Source organism: Solanum pennellii, chromosome 3, assembly GCF_001406875.1.
Source record: "Solanum pennellii chromosome 3, SPENNV200".
NCBI classification, from domain to species: Eukaryota; Viridiplantae; Streptophyta; class Magnoliopsida; order Solanales; family Solanaceae; genus Solanum; species Solanum pennellii.
Genome location: NC_028639.1, coordinates 67298789 through 67319685, shown reverse-complemented (window position 1 = coordinate 67319685; position 20897 = coordinate 67298789). Strand labels below are relative to the sequence as shown.

Here is a 20897-nt window from a genome sequence, read left to right as displayed (position 1 = left end):
TATACACTTATAATTATACAATAAAAATACTCCCCTGCCCAGTTTCTTTTGCCTTTCTCTCTTTCTCGTTTTATACAATTTTCAAATTGTATCTAATTTCTCTCTTTCTCGTTTTATACAATTTGATTCAATTGTATATTCCTTGTCAAGTCTCTTTTGTCTCTCTCTCTTTCTCATTTTATACAAATTCAAATTGTATATAATCGTTCTATATACTTATAATAATACAATTCGTTTTATACACTTTGTTTTTATACAGTTCTCTGCCCAAGCGTCTTTCTCTTTCTTGTTTTATACACTTGGTTTTATACAATTTGCTTCAACTGTATATGTATAGCGAATTATATAGTTTCTATGTTTGCTATGGAGCGCAATTATGCAAACTTTGCAATAGCATACAAATATGAATTTTTTATTTGCTATATATGAAAGTTGCCCTAAAATGAATAGGGTGTATTACAGAAAAAAAAAAACATTGAATAGAATAATATTAGAATAGGACTAATTTCGGTATTATTACTAATGACATGGTTAATTATGTACTATAAACAGTAGTATTGAAGAGAAATTTTCAGATAAATAGTATCAAAGTTGATTAATACTTGTATTATTTATCTAATCCCTCTTCCGAAACTACCCCTACCATAACATTTTACTTGTACAAGTATTATTAGTGCGGTGTAAAGTTTGGGCGTGAGGAACAAAGTGTTCAAAAGGAGTAAAAAATATGATGTGACAAAAGTATAGTTTGACAAATGATATAAATTAGCTAAAGATGTCTATGGACTATGCATACAAATATCTTTAAAGTAGAATAAAGTATGAAGGTTCTTTGCAGGAAATGTATGGAAAAAAGTGAGAAAAGACTTGAATGGACAAAAGAAAAAAGAAAAAACATGGAATATGAAACAAGGCCAGACACCTAGCTAATTTTTATTTTTTAAAAAAATATTTATTTTAAAATTCGATTAATTTATATTCACTTCATATTAAACTCTATACAAAAATAGCGCTTTTTATAAAAAATAATAGCTAAACACGAAACTTTTGATTAAGAAAGCATCACTTCGATGGTAACACGTAGCTACTCATTTTGTTTTTCGCCAGCTTGTTCTGTTTGTGATGAGTCGATGAAATATTAAGATGGGTGTTCTTGTCCCTTGGAAAATGTCACACGTGGAACAGTTGGTTGTATTATTAGTATAATTTTATTGACTTTAATAACTTTTATTAAATCCTTTATTAGTTTTTGAATAATTTATTATATATTACATAAATATTATATTTAAAATTAGTTATTACTAATCTAAGTTATCATTTAACTAATATTCATAATTTGTAAGGTAATTTTTTAGGGGGTTGGCTGAATTTGTTGCTACGAATTTTTTAGAGTTAATATTTTAAAAGGTCACTCAATTTTTGAAATTTATCTAGTAAAATCACTTAACTTTATTATGTATCAATAATATTACTTAACTTAAGTTTTTATATTAAAAAAACAATTAATCAATTCCTTATTAAAAACAATTCACACCACAGATAAATTATTTTTTTATTTATGTTCTTGATTAACCTACTAAATACATAACTTAAAATTACTATTTCATTATAAAAAAATAGAAATTCAAAATAAAAGATAAATTTATCAAACTTTGAACCTAAAACTATCCGAACTACCATCGATACATGGAACCTCACATTTGTTTATTTTTAAAACAATTAAAAAAAGAGATTCTCACGCAAAAAAAAAAATTTGATTAAACCATCACAACAAGTGTGGTTACCGTCGATTGAAGTAGTAGTAATTTACCAATGAATTATCGAAATTGATTAAACTACCGGAGCTAGTTCGGCATAAGCAGTAGTAGTATACCAAATGAAATATTTTATTATTTTATTTATAACATATAATAAAATAGTAATTTTAAGTGATTTATTTATTATTTTAATTGTAATCAGATATTTAAAAAAAAAATTGTTTTGTTTTTTTAATAATTAGTTTGGTTGAGTGATTTTATTGATATAAATGACAAAGTTGAGTGATTTTACTGATGTATAGGCTTAAGTTGAGTGATTTTAATGATACAAAACAAAGTTTAGTGACTTTGCTAGATATTTTTTAAAAGTTGAGTGACCTTTTAAGATATTAACTCAATTTTTAGTCACAATCAAATAGTCATAATTGATAGTAAAACCGTAATTTTATTTCTCAAATAAATCTATAAAAGTATTCATATATTAAATATAACTGTAATCTAGAAATGGATCGAAACATTTGGGCTTTAGGGAGTTATATAAAGCCCAAAGATCCCGTGAGTCCTTTTTTAACAGATTAAATGGAAGGCCCAATTTCGTATTTTTGAGCTCAGGGCCCGTTTATGTTCCACATCAATAAACACCGGAAAGCAAAGTGATGCCCTCACTGGTTTTGCGTTTGGTTAGTTTTGATTTTAAATTTATAAATAGGTAAATCTTTTACGAGATCAAAATAGTTTTTCTTTTTCTGGTTCATACCTCAACGACTCATTCAAACATTGGTGAAAATACTCTCTTTTTTTAGCAAAATAAAAATATCATAACAACATTATATTTAAAATTAAAAACTCTCTACATAAATAAATACAAGAAAAAAACGTTATGTTTGCTTTAAACTTTTAACCATCCCAATAAGGTAACAAATCTATGCTAATTCATAGGCATGAAAAAAAAGAAGAGGAACTTTTGTATATAGTCAATTAAAAATATTACGATTCGTAGTTACATGTTATAAGGAGGAGAGAGACGAGCGAGAATGAGAGAGGTAGAGGAGAGAGGCGAGCGAGAGAGGATAAAAAGTGGGAGAGAGATGAATTGTATATGTATATCAGCTAGATAATTGTATATTACACATATGTATTTGTATATATGCGAGTGAGATTGGGAGAGGCCAGCGAGATTGGGAGAGGCAAGCGAGAGAGGGAAGAGTGGGAGAGAGGTGAACTGTATATGTATATCGGACATCGGTTAGATATACATATGCATTTGTATATATGACAAGTGAGATTGGGAGAGAGAGGCGAACGAGAGAGGTGTATATATGACAGGCATCTCATTTGTATAACTCGCAGCTACGTTTGTATATTTCGGTATTTTTATATAATTGAGTAATATAAAGTCTAAAATTATACAAATATAATAAAACTTGAAACAACGCATTGATACAAACATAAACATATAAACTTTAAATAATTATATAAAATATATTATACAAATACATTATATAAATTATATTATACTAGTTACGAAACTACATTTTTATACAAATTTTAAAAATGTATACACAAAAAGATTGAATGTATTAGTTATAAAACTGAAAAATCAAAAGAATCATCATCATTTACAAATGTGAATCATCATATACAAATACAAATCAAATAAAGAATTGTTAGTTATGAACTATAAAAATATAACGAATTATACAAATATAATTAATTAAAACAATTCAATATCGACCCTCATAATTAATGTGGTAGAAAGTAATGAACTATATCTATAATTACGATAACTAATTAAATAATATAAATTCATAATTTTCCAAAAAAGAAGTGAAATGGTCACATCACATTTAGGTTCTTCCCTTAAAGCTTGACACCAATGGATATTGGTGGTGTTGGTGCCGGCCGCTTTATTATTTTTCTGCCAAACAACTCACTCACTACTGTATAAAGGGGGTGGGGCAACATTTAATATAATTTATTCATAACTAAAAAATTAATTAGAAAAAAATTTATACTGAATATTTACATAAAGTTAATGCAACTTTTATTATTGTGTAATTTAATAAAGTAAAATGAATAATAAATTTAAATAAATGACATATTTATATTGACTTGATATAAATACATACGAGTAAGTTCTACACCATACTTTACTTTCACCCTCTCTTTGTCCTTTCCTCTCTTCTAATGCCCCTTCTATCAACCAAAAAAATAAATTATACTTTAATATAATATTTAAGCACGAATATTATTTTAAATATTTATTGCTAAAAATATAATCAAATATGATTTCAATTTCGATTTTAATCTTATATTTTTTAAACAGTAAAATAAAGTAAAATTGGACCCATTGCCAAATATGTACTAAATAAATTGTTTAAGACAAATATAATATTTAAATTAAAATTATTAAGTTCGGCCAACTCGCGTAACAAGAAAATTATCTCTTCCTCTGTATAAAAAATGATCTTTAGCAACAATTAATTGAAGGTGATAGCTCAATTGCTGCTATATATGTATTTTTAGTGGTAATTAACATTCTTTGTATATGTCTCTAAAGTCTTTAAACGAAACTGGATCTAATGACAGTTAACTAATACCGATAAAGACTTCAGTATTTTTTATTAATGTATTTATTTATTATCGCTAAAAATTATATTTGATGTTGTGAATATAAACACACCACACGCGTTAATTTGGCTCAACACTCTATCAAACTCTTTGTTCCTATATTCATGTAGGCCTTCCCTACAAAGAGCTACTCAAAAAAAAAATGTTTAATTAAGTGTAGCTTAGCCAGCTACCTCTAATTAACTTTGAAAACCTTTGAGGTTATGCCTCACTATATTGCAATTAGCAAACTCACATTGTATAAATAAAATTTTGTGAATAAAGTTTACTGCATGCACAATTTCTAAGAAGATATAGACCAATGCTCATGAGTCATGAAATTTGAACAACTTGTTAAATAATAAATAATTAAAGAAATAAAGAATAACATCAAGGCAATGTGAGTGGGGAATCTTATACAGGGCATGCAACTTTATAAAAGTTGTAAAATGATGATAATTGTCCTCTAAAAGATGGCTTAAAATCTCAGCTTACAAGTTTGAAATTTTAGAGGTGACATTTCATAACAAAAACCTATATTCTCCCTTCTAACACACAACAGTTCTCCCTTCCTCAATCTAGAGGCAAAAACATCTATCACGACTCAAAATTCATCAGAATTCAATACTTTCAGTACGTAACATAAATTTATGTAGTAAGAATTCGCTACACAATCTAATACTAAGATAAATCTTGAAAATCAAGCTCGTAAAAGATAAATTCTGAATCTGTCACTGTCAGTACTATCTGATCTCCCACTCCCACACACACCTATTGGTTTGCCTTAGCAGCCAAGCTGGCAGGGGTGTGGATGGGTCTCACTCTTTTCTTTATTTTGATTGTGAAAAGAAGTGATTTTAAAAAAAGGGTGAAGTGGGAAGCAGCAAGTGCCCCAAAACCCCATAAAGATGTTAAAAGTGTGTAAAAGTATGTCCTCCATACCTTTGTGCTTCCTATACCAAATAGTGGCATACCACATGCTATTTCAATTACCCCCACTGTATATTCATTGCCTCTTTAAACTTTCATCATCATCATCACCTCTTTAGTGCACTCTTGCAAATGCCAATCATCTTCCTTAACTCACTTTTTTCATTAAAAAAAATAATTTTTTTTGTCTTATTCCCCTACTAAAAAGATTAATGCCAACAAAACTTAGACATAATAAGATTTGATCATCATGAAGCCTAATTAGGGTTATGAATAATGATAAACCACTTGATTAATATGGCTAGGATCTAACAACTAAAACATTTATTCTTTTCTAGTTTATCCTCAAAATTAAAGATGTCTCTATGATTAATAGTTACACAATTATCAACGAGTTGCTTTAGATTATAAATTTTAAAGGATACTGTCTTTTCCTTTTTAAACTTTATATTCGGTCAAATAATGTCACATAATTAGTAACCTTACAATGTTTAGAAGTCGTTGGAACTTTTTTAAAGATGTTGGCGTGTTAGTTTTTTTTTATTGATTAGTAAGAATTTATTCGACTTAGCTAAATGAAAAGGAGTCGCAATTAGAGTTTGTTTGGATTGATTAAAATACGGTAAGTTTTAATTCAAAAAATGAAAAATGAAACTTAAATAACTTTTAAGTTAAAAAAAAGTAGGGACTCCTACGTTTTATTTTAATTTTTAACTTATTTTAAGTTACTTTTAACTTTTTCAAACACTCTCAAAAGTCAAAAATGAGTTGAATGTATATTTGACCAACTTTTATGTCAATCTAAAGCTTTTAGTATCAAATGTAGAAAATCATTAGATGTGTTAAATTAATGGAAAAAAAGGGTCTCAAAAATACTTTTATTTTAGTCTAAAGTGATGTTACGATATTAAAAATTTTATGGAGGACATTTTACCCTTACACTATTTAATAGTGTATTTAAAGGTATATATATGCCCACGTGGACACATTGCTATTTATAATGATGCAATATTTATGATGTCCACGTGGACACATATATACCTTTAAAATACATTATTAAATAGTGCAAAGGAACAAAGTGTCTTTTTCATAGCTCGATATTGTTATAATAATTTCGATTAAAATTTAAATATATTTCGGACATTTTTTCTAAATAAAGAATTAGTAAGCGCTAAATCTATAGAAATTTATTTTGTGTTAATGTATCCATAAAATAAAGTCCAGTTGCCCTATCTTTATTTTTATTTTTTTTGGGTTTTTTTTCTTTATTTTTTTCTTTTTTGTGGCTCAAAAGACAACATGTTCACTTTTTTTCACTTCCTTATGGGACTATCACTATCCCAACCATCTGGTCAGATTTATCTATTACTTAGCAATTTCATTTATTCCTTGGTTGAATGAAACATTTTGTTTATTAACAACATGCATAAAGTGAAGGAGAAAAGTTCGACAGTAGACTGAAAAATAATTTACAATATTTCAACTTCTATAACGATGAAATGAAATAAATCCCTTTTCTGATATTCAATTTAGGGTCCGTTTGGATGGGCTTAATAAAAACAATTTTAAAAAAGTACTTTGGAAAGTTCTGAAACTTATTTTTAAAATAAGCAGTTATGCGTTTGGATAAAAGCGATGAAGTTAAAAAAAAAGTTGTTGATGTGTTTGGCAAATGAGTGCTGATAAACAACTTTTTAAATCAAAATGTCTGAAATACCTTTAAAAATTGTTAACATAATAAAAGTTAATTAATTTATATTTTACAGCCATAAATAATTATATTTTGCTATCATTCACATATTTCTTTCTCATCACAAATTATTTGTAAGAGGAATATAAACTTATTATAGATTTTAAAGATATATAATTTGAATAGATCAAAGAATGATTTAAGATTTATTTTAGTTTCATCCATAGGTAATAATAATTGTCTAAAAATATTAAGGGCAAAAATATTAAGGGTTATGGAAGAAAGAGATGTTAGGGTTATGTGGGTAATTTGGAGATTGTATAAAAATATTAAGGGCAAAAAGGTAAAAATATGGTCAACTTAAAACAGCTTATAAGCTAAAAAAAAAAAAAGCACCCCTGCTCCAGCTTTTAACTTTTGGCTTAAAATAAGTTTTTTTTTAACTTAAAATAAGTTATTTTGAGTATTGTCAAACAGCTAAATAAGTCAAAAATCAGCTTTTAAGTCAATTTGACCAGCTTTTAAGCTGAGCCAAACATGCTCTTATTAGTTTTTTCTACTGTTAATAAACATGATTGGAACTTTCATATGATTCCCAAAATCAAACAAATTCCAAAAAAGTACTAAAAGTCTATAATATTTAACCAAAGTTTTATAATTATACGTAATTACAAAGTTTTATAAAAATAAGGTGGTCCCACTGTTCCTCAACCTTTAAATCAATTTTCAATTTTGAACTTTAATTAAGTCCCACGTTAAAAAAAAAAAAAGGAAAATAATTCAAATGTTCATTAATTTGTCAAGATTCATTTAGCCTAATGGAATAATTACATCATTGCTCATGAATTTCTCAAGTCAATTTTTGATATGAAGGAAAAAAAAAACAATCCAAAGTGCCTGGGGCCAAATTTGAGACTTTGAAAAGTTGAGTGTGTAAATGCACTTTTATCATGCATTGATTTAAAATCAATGGTAGGACCTAGGATGGTATATTATTAATGAATTTAATACCGACACGATAATATTATTGACGATACCAATCAACATATAGCATATGTAAACCAATTGTAGGAAATATTTGCCATATTTGTACTAAAAGAAAATAACTAAAATACATATTGAAAAATACGATAGGCGATTTTTTTTTTGCAATTTTCACATATAGCAAATAAAAAATTTATATTTGTATGCTATAGCAAAGTTTGCATAATTGTGCTCCATAGCAAACATAGAAACTGTATAATTCGCTATACATATACAGTTAAAGCAAATTGTATAAAACGAAATGTATAAAACAAGAAAGAGAAAGACACTTGGGCAGAGAACTGTATAAAAAGCGAAGTGTATAAAACGAATTATATTATTATAAGTGTATAGAACGATTCTATACAATTTGAATTTGTATAAAATGAGAAAGAGAGAAAGACAAAAGAGACTTGACAAGAAATATACAATTGAATCGAATTGTATGAGAAAGAGAGAAATTAGATACAATTTGAAAATTGTATAAAACGAGAAAGAAAGAAAGACAAAGAAACTGGGCAAGTGAGTATTTTTATTGTATAATTATAAGTGTATAGGACGAAAATATATGTACTTGCATGTGTATATACAATTTTCTCAAACAGAAACACAATTTATGCATTTCGCTTCTGTTTGTATAAGTGAGAAAGACGAGGGTGGCAAGCGAGATTTGGGAGAGTGGCGAGTGAGATCTGTAAGAGGGGAGAGAGGGGAACAAAAATATATGTATTTATACAATTTTCTCTACTTTATACAATTGTAAACAATTTTTATACACTTGTGTTTGTATAAAAAGTGAGGAAGCGAGCGAGAGATTGGAGGAGAGTGGCGAGCGAGATACTTGGGAGAGAGGCTCCTGACAATTTTTTGCAAACGTTTGCTATGTAGCACAATTAAATCAAATCCTAGCTATTCCATTTATTTTATGTTATTAGTTTGCTATTATATATATAATTTTTCCTTTTTTTAATCCAATTAACATGGATTTGCATAGCCTTATTTTCAGCCCATTTAGGCATTCAAATTTGTGAAAATTTTCAGACAACGTAACGTTGCAAATGTGTAATCAGTCATCAAAAGAAGTTAAAAACATTTTTTTTAATTAACTATTTTGGTGGTTAGTGTTCTCAAAGCAAGAGCAGGTTGACAAGTGAGATATCACAGTAAAACATTTTACCTTGTTTACTGCACAATAATACTAAATAATAAATTTGTTAAAATGGGACAAAAATATTTTGTGCTGACAACCTACGAAACAAACAAGAACCTTGTGCATTGCGAACATACACATTACTACGCTAAATAAATATCGTCTCTATCTCAATTTATGTAACATTATTTTAATTTAACATGAAATTTAATATTTAAAATTTATTATCTAAACTAAAAATTTGAAGTCTATTATGCAAAATTAAAAGATAATAGTAATGTTAAAATAAGACAAAAATATTTTCCTTCCTTCATCACTGTGATATGTTGTGTTGGTCTTATTTTATATAGATGTATTAAATGGTGATCATAATTACGTTTGTAATAAGTATATCATTAAATGCAAAATTTGGTCCATTAGAAAGCGACCCCAATTTTTTGCAAAATAGAAATTGATCCAACAATTTCTGACGCTTTGCTTAAATTCTTGTTATTCATTACTGTTATATATAGTACATGGTAGGTTGTCTTTCCAGACAGTCTTTTAAAATAAATAAATAAAATAATTTATATATTATCAAAAATATATTCAGTATAATTTCACATATAAAATTGGGAGAAAGTAGAAAATTGTGTTTTTAATCGATCCAATTTTTCAAAAATAATTCCAAAAAGAGAATACAAAAATAAGAGCAATAACAACAAAAGAATAACGTGGAATAGGAGCAACACACGTAAAGATAAAAGAACTTTAATGTTAGTTGAATAATATGATAATCGAAGCATATAAAAATACGATCGATCAATCAAATTGAAGTACAAAAAATATAGGTGATAATATAATCATAGAACAAGAAACTATGAGAATAGTGTTAATAAACTGCAATGTCGGAGCTATAATTTTTAATAAGGAATTCAAAATTTGAAGAACTAAACACACGAACTCACCAAAGGCGTTCAATATGTACAACATATACATAAAAAAATAAGTTTAACTAAGTATAAATAATAATATTTCTCGCCAAAAGAGCTTCGGATGAACCCCTGATAGAAGACTGACTCCGCTCTTTAATAACAGTAAGAATGAAGGTTCATATACTACCACCAATCCTACTTCAGCGAGAGAACACTCAACTACCAACTAACCTTTTATCTTAAATCGCAATCTCTGACCCCATCATTAATCCATTTCTTTCTTGAAAACCAAGTGAAGCAACAGTAGAAATCCATTTATATCTTGAAAACCAAGTGAAGCAACAGTAGTAATGATTCCCCTTTCCCCACAGAAAAAATAAAAAGGAAGAAAGAATATAGAATACTATCTTCTTGATAGTAATTTATTTGATACTTTTAGTTTTTTTATATACCTAATAGTAAATATTGATAAAATAATAAATTTTTTAATTATATTAACATAAAAAAAAATTATAATTCATATTGTTTTAAATACCTAAATTTTAACTTCAAATATTAATTTAATTTCAACATATAATTAAATAAATTTCAAAATATAAAAAAAAAATATCACAAAAATCATGACAGAATATATAATAAATCTGCTGAAACACCAAAATCTCAGTTTGTTAATATTTAATCAGTATCATTTGAGTGCCTGGAACTCTGTTAACACAGCTATTAGAATAAAGAATTGGTCCTTACTTTTGACTAGAAACACAGTAAGTGGGGTTAACACTTAATTAACCCCCAACCCCACCCCCCTCCCTGTCTATTTTAATACAAATTTCAGCCTGCGTGTCAGTACACAAAACCAAAGAAACACACACAAACATTTTTTAAAAAAATAAATCCATACAAATAGAATTATTTTTCTCTATCAAAAATAAAAAAAAATTGAATCTTGAAAAATGTTGTGTGTGTAACCGTGTTTTAACTTACTCTTTGAATCTTTCTTCTTGTCTTGTACTCTTCTTATTGTTTTTTCTTCTTTAGTATATGGAAGATCAAACAACAAGTGTTTCTTCCATGGACAAAATTCTGGAATAAATCATCTTGTTGTGTTGCTTCTCATTACAGTAGAAGACAAGTTCAATACAACAAATATTAACAGAAGAAACAATCAGAAAAGGACATCCCATAAATCATGAATACTTCTTCTTCAATCATTTTCAAATTTGTTGCTTTCCTTGTTATTTTTTCTTCATTTAGTACTCATGTTTTGTCTACTCTCCAAGCAAATCAAACATTCAGGCCAAAGGAAGAATTGTTGAAACTCAAGAAAATAAAGGGTTATCTCAAGAAAATCAACAAGCGTCCTGTCAGAACGATTAAGGCATATATCTTCTTAATATAATACTCTGTTTCTTTTTCAAGATTGTAAGAAAAAAAGATTTGATTTTTTTTTTTGGTTTTATGATGCAGAGTCCAGATGGGGATTTAATAGATTGTGTTTTATCTCATCTTCAACCAGCTTTTGATCATCCTCAACTTAAAGGAATGAAGCCATTGGTAATTTGTTCAGAAAAAAAAAACATTTCTTTTTACTTTTTTTTTTAAGTTATAAACAGAGTTGGAAGAACAACTTTTTTGATTTTTTAGAATCTTTTGATGCAATGTAGGAACCTCCAAAGAGGCCTAAAGCTAATGAATCAATGAATATAATGGAAGAAAGTTTACAACTTTGGACAGTATCTGGAGAATCATGCCCAGAAGGAACTGTTCCTATTAGAAGAACAACAGAGAAAGATGTATTGAGAAGTAATTCATTAACAAGATTTGGTAGAAAAATTAGAAGAGGTGTTAGACATGACACATCAAGCAATGACCATGAGGTAATTTTAAATTTTTTTTTTACAGTTCCGCGTACCTTAAAACAAGATAGTGATAAGTTTTGCGTATAAAGTCTAAGTCAAAGATGTCACATTCAATAAGAAACAGACATTGCTTTGTAAAAGCAAAGTAGGATTAAGACATTACAAAAGTTAATGTAAAATATGTCTAAAGGTGAAAATATAAAAAAAAATTGATGTGTGGGTGTATGGCAGCATGCAGTAGCATTTGTGAATGGAGAACAATATTATGGAGCAAAAGCAAGTATTAATGTATGGACACCAAGAGTTACAGATCAATATGAATTCAGTCTGTCACAACTATGGGTCATTTCTGGTTCATTTGGTAATGATCTTAATACCATTGAAGCTGGTTGGCAGGTATGTACATTCATAAGCAATAATTTTTCTAAGTCCTATGTACATTATTTTACCACTTTCCTTCTTAAAGATACGATATTAGAGTCTAACTTTGTTTGTTTATCTTTCTAAGATTATGAAATTAAAAATCATTTTAATATATTTAATGTATCTTTTAATTTAAGAGGAATTTTTTTTTAAAAATGGACTCATAAGAGAGAATTGCCTTTTGGGGCTATGTAAATTTCAACTAATTCATATTGAGTATCACCAATATATGTACCAAATAATTTTGCTCGATTTTTAGACAAATAACAAAAATCACCAATATTTTTCTTTTGTCTTTGTCCAGATAAATATTTTTCCTTCTTTAAAAAATTAAATCTTACTAATATTTTCTTGTTATAAATTATACTGATTTTTTATGTTTGTTAATTTTCAACTAGTTTTTTTTTACTAATTTTTTTGAAGTAAAATATATCTAAACGATTTTTTTTTTGTCTCTCCAATGATCGAAAATTTTCTATTTTCTTACATTGCTTTAAGTGCAATTTGAACCTACTTTAGTCTATTCAATTACCCGTTAAAGTAGTAGAAATCATTATTGCTGCTAAGCTGTAACAATCACTAGTACAAGCAAATGATTAATTTTGAAAGTGAAATATCGACTAATTTAGTTGTCATAACAAACTAACATCCATATATCACAATAACAGCTAATATTCTTTTATTAGTCAACATAAATTTTCAACTATAGTAAATATTAATTATGTCCCATGTTCATATTCAGGTCAGCCCGGAATTATACGGAGACAACTATCCTAGGTTCTTTACTTATTGGACGGTAAGTATTTTAATTTTTCTTCGTATCTTAATATGTTAGTGTATAAAATTTAAATATGATAATGTAATTTCGGAACGCAGACGGATGCATACCAAGCTACAGGATGTTACAACTTATTATGCTCAGGTTTTGTTCAAATAAATAATAGGATTGCTATGGGAGCTGCAATATCTCCAAGATCATCAGTTAATGGTAGACAATTTGATATTGGCATAATGATATGGAAGGTAATATTTTTTTTTAAAAAAAAATTCCTGTAATATTTATATTCTTTCATTTTTTTTTTCAATTAAAAAGTATTTTAGCTGTTTTGCACTTCCCCCACCCACCAAAAAATGTTTAGTACGTTTTCTTTTTTCTTTTAGGCATGCGTATAGGGACATTTTTGGTGAGCTGACAAAAACGTAATAGTAATATATATTATATTATATTCCCTACAATTTTTTATTTTTTTTTAAAAAAATAAAAATATTTAAGAATAGTAAATTGCAAGATTCTCCCAAACATTGCTGAGTCAACTTCCCATTTTGCATCTTCAATTTAATATTCTATTTTCTTGCTAGCTGACATATAACAGCTTTTAGGTTTAACAGTTTAATATTTTGGAACTATTACACTTCTTGTTTCCACACTTGTTTCTTTTGGACTCTTGTTTTGCATTTTTTTTTAGGGTCTTATGTATTTTAATATTTTAGGTCATAGACACATTCGATTAACGGAATAAATAAAATAACGTTAATAATAGTGGTATTTCATTTTTGTCTTTCGACTCTACTTATACTACACTAATGACTCGAAGACCTGGGACCTTGGCATAGTAATGAATGAAGAGAAGTTATTCGAGTTTTCTCTGTCAGGCCAAATTATGTTGTGATTGGCCTTATAAAGCTCTTCAAGTCTCTACTTTATCTTTTAAATAATTCGATAACTAGAACAACTAAATTAATTTGTCTTGTGTGTAGGATCCAAAGCATGGACACTGGTGGCTAGAATTCGGGTCGGGTCTATTAGTCGGATACTGGCCAGATTTCTTGTTTAGCCATTTAAGAGGACATGCAAGTATGGTACAATTTGGAGGTGAAGTAGTGAATTCAAGATCAATGGGATATCACACTTCAACACAAATGGGAAGTGGACATTTTGCTGATGAAGGATTTGGAAAAGCTTCTTATTTTAGAAATTTGCAAGTTGTTGATTGGGATAATAACTTGATTCCTTTGTCAAATCTTCATCTATTAGCTGACCATCCAAATTGCTATGATATTAGAGCTGGAAAAAACAATGTTTGGGGTAATTATTTTTACTATGGTGGTCCTGGAAGAAGTTCAAGGTGTCCATAATGGAAAGAGAGAAAAAAAAAAGAGTGCAATTAATTTCATTTTGGTCTTGTAGAGTGTCCTATTTTTAATTTTTTGGTCTTTTGCGTCCCTATTTTGACCTAGGATTTAGAAGGTTTGGGTCATTTCTATGATTCTTTCACATAAAAAACTTGGTTTGCTTAGAAAGTTACTTATTTGACCATTATCAGCTGATGTAAATCTTTTGGTGAAAAGTTGATAGTATCGATTTACAATCTATATCTACGTTATTTTAGTTTATTTTTTCGTCAATTGTGTGTAGAAAAATTGAACCACCACACCTACCATTGGAACTTGGAAATTCAAAGTCCAAGGTGTATTAACCAAAATGATTTTAATAATCATGATCAACTTCTTTGCACATTCTCTCAATTAATTTTAATATCGAGTAACTGTATTCAGCAAGACTTGACAGAAAATTGAATTTGAGACTTCGTGGAGCTAACTAGTAGGTTGGGGAACTCAATTACCCAATGTATCTGTCTTCTTCTGTGCCAGTGAGATTACAGATACAGAAAGCAAGAAAATTTTCATTTTTTTTTCAAATAATTTTTCTAGTGAGATAATGTTGATAGTAACGTTCATGTAGATATTGCATGTGGGAAGCATAGGGAGAATACAATTTAACTGGCCTAAGTCTTTTAAGTTATGATTTATGAACCTTCCCAGGCATTATAATAATCAAATAATACATATTTTTTATTTTTATTAGAGAAGTTAGAGGCCTAGTCAACCCAACAAAAGCATCCAATAAATGAAGACAATCCAAGTTCACTAATCAAGAACATGGTTTTTATCAAGAAAATAAATATAAAAAGACAAAACTTGTAGCAGGGATTTGGTTCCTTTGTTTAAAAAGTCCAAGTCAATTTTTAGGTAAGCTGAAGAACGTCATACTTGCAGTCTTTGATATTCATGTGCCTTAAAGTAGTTAAAATATATGTAGCCAGCCACAGTCAATTATTTTTGTCTGAACAAACTTCAACAATATATGCATTTAGACTGAACTTCGACCATACGAAACTTCAAACATCTGTCAATAGATAGGCAAGACTAAATGAAATCGCAAATATGGAAAATATTTCAAACATCCATCTTGAACTTTGAACAATACAAAAAGCTCAAAAATTTAGTTAATATGGAATAGAGGGAGTACTAATTAACAAATTATATGGAACAAAAATAAACTTCTTCGCTTAATTTGAGAAGGCATACGTATCACCACTTTGTCGAAACATTAACATGTAGAAGAGGGTGATGATAAACCTGATGTACTCCTTGAGAATCAGCGTGCTGTCCTCTATCGATATGCAAAGAACATGAACTTCTTGCTTCATATATGTGTACAGATATTCCTAACAAGAAAAAGCACCACCTAGTTTAGTCAAAGCATCATTGATAAAGGCAACGAGGTCTTCAGAACTCTGAACTTGAGATCTAACAAAACTAGTACACATCAAGTCTGTACACTGCAATAATGTAGGGGTCGTCTTATCTTGGTCATGTATCAGTTCATATGTTTTTCCAACAGCTGCACAGAGCTCTATAAACGAGTGATCCTCCAAGTTTTTCCTCAAGTCAAGTAAAACACCTTGCCTGTCCCCTGTATTTATGGGCTTCATTTTCACAGCGACGTTTCTTATTGATTCGAGGTTAAAATATATATGCTGCAGTGCTTTTGATGGTTTCCGACTTGTTTCATTCTTTACATGGGCAAGTGTATGTAGTAGGACTACGTTTGCAAACGCAAAGCGCACAATGAAGATGAAGAAGTCGTAGAAATTCATGCCTACAAAAGAAAAGGAAAAAATAGCCGGATTGTCAAGACTCAAGATGCTGGCGCCATCAATCAGAACTCAAACTATAATAACAAAACAGTTAGAACTATCCAAGAACTAAAAAGAGAAAAGTGAACAACAGAGAGCAGTAGATTTATAAAATATAAGTTTTTTGATAGGTCAAGTAGATTTATATACGAGTAATATATAAGTATAATAAGATCATTACTATTCTCCCTTCTCTAAGTGAACTCGCAAAGAATTTCAACGAAAGATAACAAAGCAGTCATGTTAGAAGACTCAGCTAAGCCAAAATTGTAAGTTCGTTACACAATGCTGTACACCCCCCAGGACCCCACCATTATCTCGCTATGATCAAGGGCAGACCTGTATTAGCGGCAAGATTTCGTTGGCAAAGCTCCTCAAAGTCATCACATCCCTTGAGGTCTTCAATGTATTCACTAGCCTCATTGTAATCTTTTAAAAGCAAATCCCACTAATATCACATATATAGATATGATTAATTTCTGAGGAAAAGATAATAACTATATTCATGTAAAAGGCTAGTAAGCAAGATTTTATAGCAACTTTACTTACCACCCAAGATAAATTATATCCATTGAACCAGTTATGATTTATGGATATGGTATCCTCCTGCAATTCATGTAACATACTTTGATTCAGCAGAAATATGGGCCCTAGATCCTTGAAGTAAATACGAGAAAGTTGTATCTCAAATGCAATTTTCAGCTTAATAACATGTAAAGATTGATCCTATCTTCCTTCCAACAGCCATATACGAACAATTAAAATGATCCTTCTTTTACCAGAATCTACTGTCAATTGCTATGAGAAACAGATCCAAGTCAACAATGTATCCCGTTATAGAAATATTTATGACCTGTCCGTGTTAAACAGTTATGTCCAGTATATGTGGAAGATATTTAATCTGAAACTAAGTAATTCATCTTATCTAATATGTGATGGATGTAACTAGGACAGTAACCACCTCACTATTAGATCCCTTTATGGAACTCAAGATTAAAACCTTCCAAGAGAGCAAATTGCAGTTGTACTTGTTTCAATTTTAGCACTACAACCCCATAAGCCATAGGTCAGCTTTATAGAAAGCACTAAGCAGTAAGAGTGTAGTAAAAATAGGAAGTTAGGATCTAATACAAGGTAAATTACTCAAGTTTTTTCAGTTGAATGAAAAGTTGTAGATAATTTATACGCTATGAAGAAACATAGGCAATAACAAATAAGACACATTTGATTAAAGCAACAATACCAGATTATGAACTTGATGATACCATCCACTGGGAACAAAGATTACTTCATTTTCCTCCTGGGTGCACTCCCACCAGATAGCCTGAACTCATGATGGAAAAAACTGAACACTTGAATCCCAAGGAAAAATTGCCAGAGAGACATACTTCATGGAAAAAGCAACTAGCAAATTACCTTTTCAAATCCAGGAAATTTTGATTGAGAAACTTCAGCAAAGATGTCATATACGGAACTTTTCATATTCCTGAGTAAACAAAGAGTATAGATTATGTGAACTCACCAAAGATAGCAAGCATCATTTGTTCCACTAACATCATTTTCCCTGTTGAAGTAATTCACTTATAGCAATACAGGGAAACTTTATCACTTTAAATCAATCATAAGTGCCATTACAAGTTAATAGTTATAAATGGAAGTATGAAAGCAAACACATAAAATGTGTAGATTTGAATTTTATATCATTTTGTAATGCATTAATCTAGGAAACTGATAGTTATACGTGTATGATGTTCCTATTTTAGTATTCTGTGACAGCCATCTATAGAAGATTGTGAATATATGTAAAACCAACATATAATATGTGCAAACTTCTTTTTAGATACATTTCTGTGTTGATATGGCGCATCTGCTTGGACCTTGACATCAGAACTTTCAGGGTTCCGCAGAGTACATTTCTTTCTCAGTCAATCAGACATTTTTTTCCAAACATTCACAGTTTCAACTCAGTATCATTTCCAAAGTCTATGGAAAATGTTGACAGGAAAAGAAAACTGGTCTAAAGAAAGTCCATGGATAACAAAAGAATGTACTGCACCTGTCAAAAACCAAGTGATGTTGACTTGGAGGCAGAAAATACCACTGTTTTTTTCCACAGACATTTGCAGACCAACTGTATGACCTGAATACATCAGCATGAAGAGGTGTCCATGTTCCTACATCCATTTCAAAAGTTTAAAAACTTCCCAAAAGTATTAGATATTTGATTAAAACAAACTAATTTATTGCTAGAGCCATGAAAAATAACAACCGTGTCTTACAAGAAAGAAATTACCGCGACGATGGTCAGACCTTTTGATCCCATGTATACAAAACGATAGTCAGAGCAACTTATATCATTTCTCTCACTATATGTATCAGGATCGTTATGCATATGAAATTTGTCAAGATAGAAATTCAGCCAGTCATCTGAAAAGTCCATGGGAGTTCTGTATGCAATATACTCCGGATATTCCTAAAAAGAAGTTTGCGTTTTTTCAAAATTAGCAAGAGAAACAGGCTAAGAATTTTTTGATATGATGGAAAAAGAAGGCTGGAACAAGCAGAAAATTTTGAAAGACGGACCAAAGAAAAAGATGGAGATATACATTTCAAATCCTACTTACTAATTAGTACTTACGATACCAGTGTAACCTTGTGAATGAAGAAAACGTAACTCCTAATCTCCCCATTATGATTGAAAAATTACAATTTAAAATGTAATCTACTCATTCAGTTTCTATGGAGTATTTTTTTCATCTTATGTTACACCAGTGTATCCCAATATATAAAATCACTAAAACAAAACTGAACAAGTATACACAAAGTGTACTTCTAATGAGAAAATCAGCTACCTATACTTTTCAGCTACTATGCTGAAAAAAGGAGATTTATCAGCTGACTTAAATCCTGAACAAACATTATCATACCGAAAAGGAGTATAACACAAAATTTATGCAAGCAAAGCTTCTTAAAAATAGAGTCCCTCCACAATATGTTAAGTGCGGGGGTCAATCAATATGCTATATCCATATATCGACCTGATTGTTAGGATCATAGATAATAACTATCCACAAACCATTATTTCAAACACTCTTCATTATACTTAATGTGTGCTGATAGCAATTAACAAAACTCCTCTTTTTATTTGGACAACATTTTTCTTTCTCCAAGAATAAGTTAGTAGTATTCCACTATTTCACAGCAGGAGTAGAACAAACTTTACGAAATCAATGATCAGTAGCACATATATCAATTGCATCCATATAGCTAATTTTCCTTCAAGAAAGAGTTCTAATACAAAAAAAAAAAAAAAGATTCACAAAAGCATCACAACATTGAATTTAGCTATTTCACATTTTAGCGGACCCAAAGTTGATACCTTTACAAAATGCCAATCCTTCAAATACAATAAAGACCCGCCACCAGCACCACCATCATGAAGCCAGCGATCAACAAATTCAGAAACAGTCATTTCTATTCTCTTCTGATCAGTGAACTCTCTAGTCCCACAATCTGCAACCTGCAAATCACCAGTAACTGACCACAAACCCAAAAACCTAAAAAAAAAAAGTCCAAATTAGGGTTTTAACGAATTGGGTCGAAAAAAAGTAATATCTTACCTGAACTTTGGATTTCCCAAAATGGGTAGAGAAAAAGTGAAGATTGGGTTTTCCATTAGGTGAAACCCAATCTTTGCAAGCCCTCCAATCGTCCATAAGTCCTGTAAGAAGCACAGGTTGGTTCTGGGACATATATTTATCGGCGAACTCACTGTAAGTTAGTTCTCTACCGTTCACTTTTTCAATTCTCCCTCCAATTTTCAAACCCATTTCTATATCATTCAGTTATGGATCTTCCCTCGTCGTTTTTTTGCCTTTATGTTGATGATATGAATCTTGAATCTTATGTAGTATTTAGTATAAGCCATTAAGCCCTACCCTCTTTATTTTATTTTATTCGATTTTAATTGAAATTCGATCAAATTCAAATTGCATTTAAAATTATTCTTGCCTAACAAAGGTTGTGGTTATATAAATTCAAATTCGACACTTCTAACTAGGGCGGTTTATGGTTATAGTTAAAAAGTCAAACTGAACCACAATTCGAATCAAACTGATTAAAAAAAATTAATATTTGATTTGATTTGATTATGTTTAATTTTAAATTTTGAAAATTGATATTATTTGATTTGATTTTGGTTTATTGGAAACCAACCACAAAAATAACCAAAACGAGGGATAAATTATATATACAAATTTTATAATTATTTATATAATATTCATAAATAAGATACAAATATTTTGTTAATTTTTAGTGATGAACTTTCACATATAGCCACTCAAAAATAGTTTAATTACTCAATTACTATAGTTTGATAATTACAATTTGAAACTACATGTTATCGGTTAGAGAGGGCAGAGAGTGATAGAGAGGTGAATTGTGTGTGTGTGTGTGTGTATATATATATATATATATATATATATATATATATATATATTACCGGTTAGATAATTATATATTATACATATGTATTTGTAAATATGACAAGCGAGATTGAGAGAGA

The 20897-nt window shown here is 29.4% G+C and overlaps 2 protein-coding genes across 6 annotated transcripts; one reads left to right on the top strand and one right to left on the bottom strand.

Moving 5' to 3' along the window:
• Window positions 1-10924: 10924 nt before the first annotated feature.
• On the top strand, window positions 10925-14759 carry LOC107012369. The gene is made up of 7 exons (XM_015212194.2): window positions 10925-11449; window positions 11539-11625; window positions 11736-11948; window positions 12162-12326; window positions 13096-13149; window positions 13230-13376; window positions 14112-14759. Exons 1-7 carry the CDS (start codon window positions 11261-11263, stop codon window positions 14487-14489), a joined length of 1233 nt encoding a protein of 410 aa, XP_015067680.1. The 5' UTR covers window positions 10925-11260; the 3' UTR covers window positions 14490-14759.
• A 426-nt stretch (window positions 14760-15185) lies between these two features.
• Window positions 15186-20247, bottom strand: LOC107012811 (jmjC domain-containing protein 4). 5 transcript variants are annotated; one of them, XR_003577195.1, is made up of 11 exons: window positions 19954-20247; window positions 19713-19853; window positions 18644-18806; window positions 18390-18507; window positions 17750-17819; window positions 17577-17657; window positions 16883-16939; window positions 16673-16781; window positions 15976-16296; window positions 15774-15862; window positions 15186-15540 (listed from the first exon to the last, which is right to left on the bottom strand). XR_003577195.1 is itself a non-coding variant. In XM_015212737.2 (10 exons), coding segments are annotated over exons 1-10 (1272 nt in total). In that variant the 5' UTR covers window positions 20164-20247; the 3' UTR covers window positions 15548-15860. The 5 variants fall into 5 exon arrangements, 3 of the variants coding, with proteins under 3 accessions (XP_015068223.1, XP_015068222.1, XP_015068224.1); XR_003577194.1 differs by having other exon boundaries at window positions 15774-16296; XM_015212737.2 differs by lacking the exon at window positions 15186-15540 and having other exon boundaries at window positions 15548-15862.
• Window positions 20248-20897: the final 650 nt, after the last annotated feature.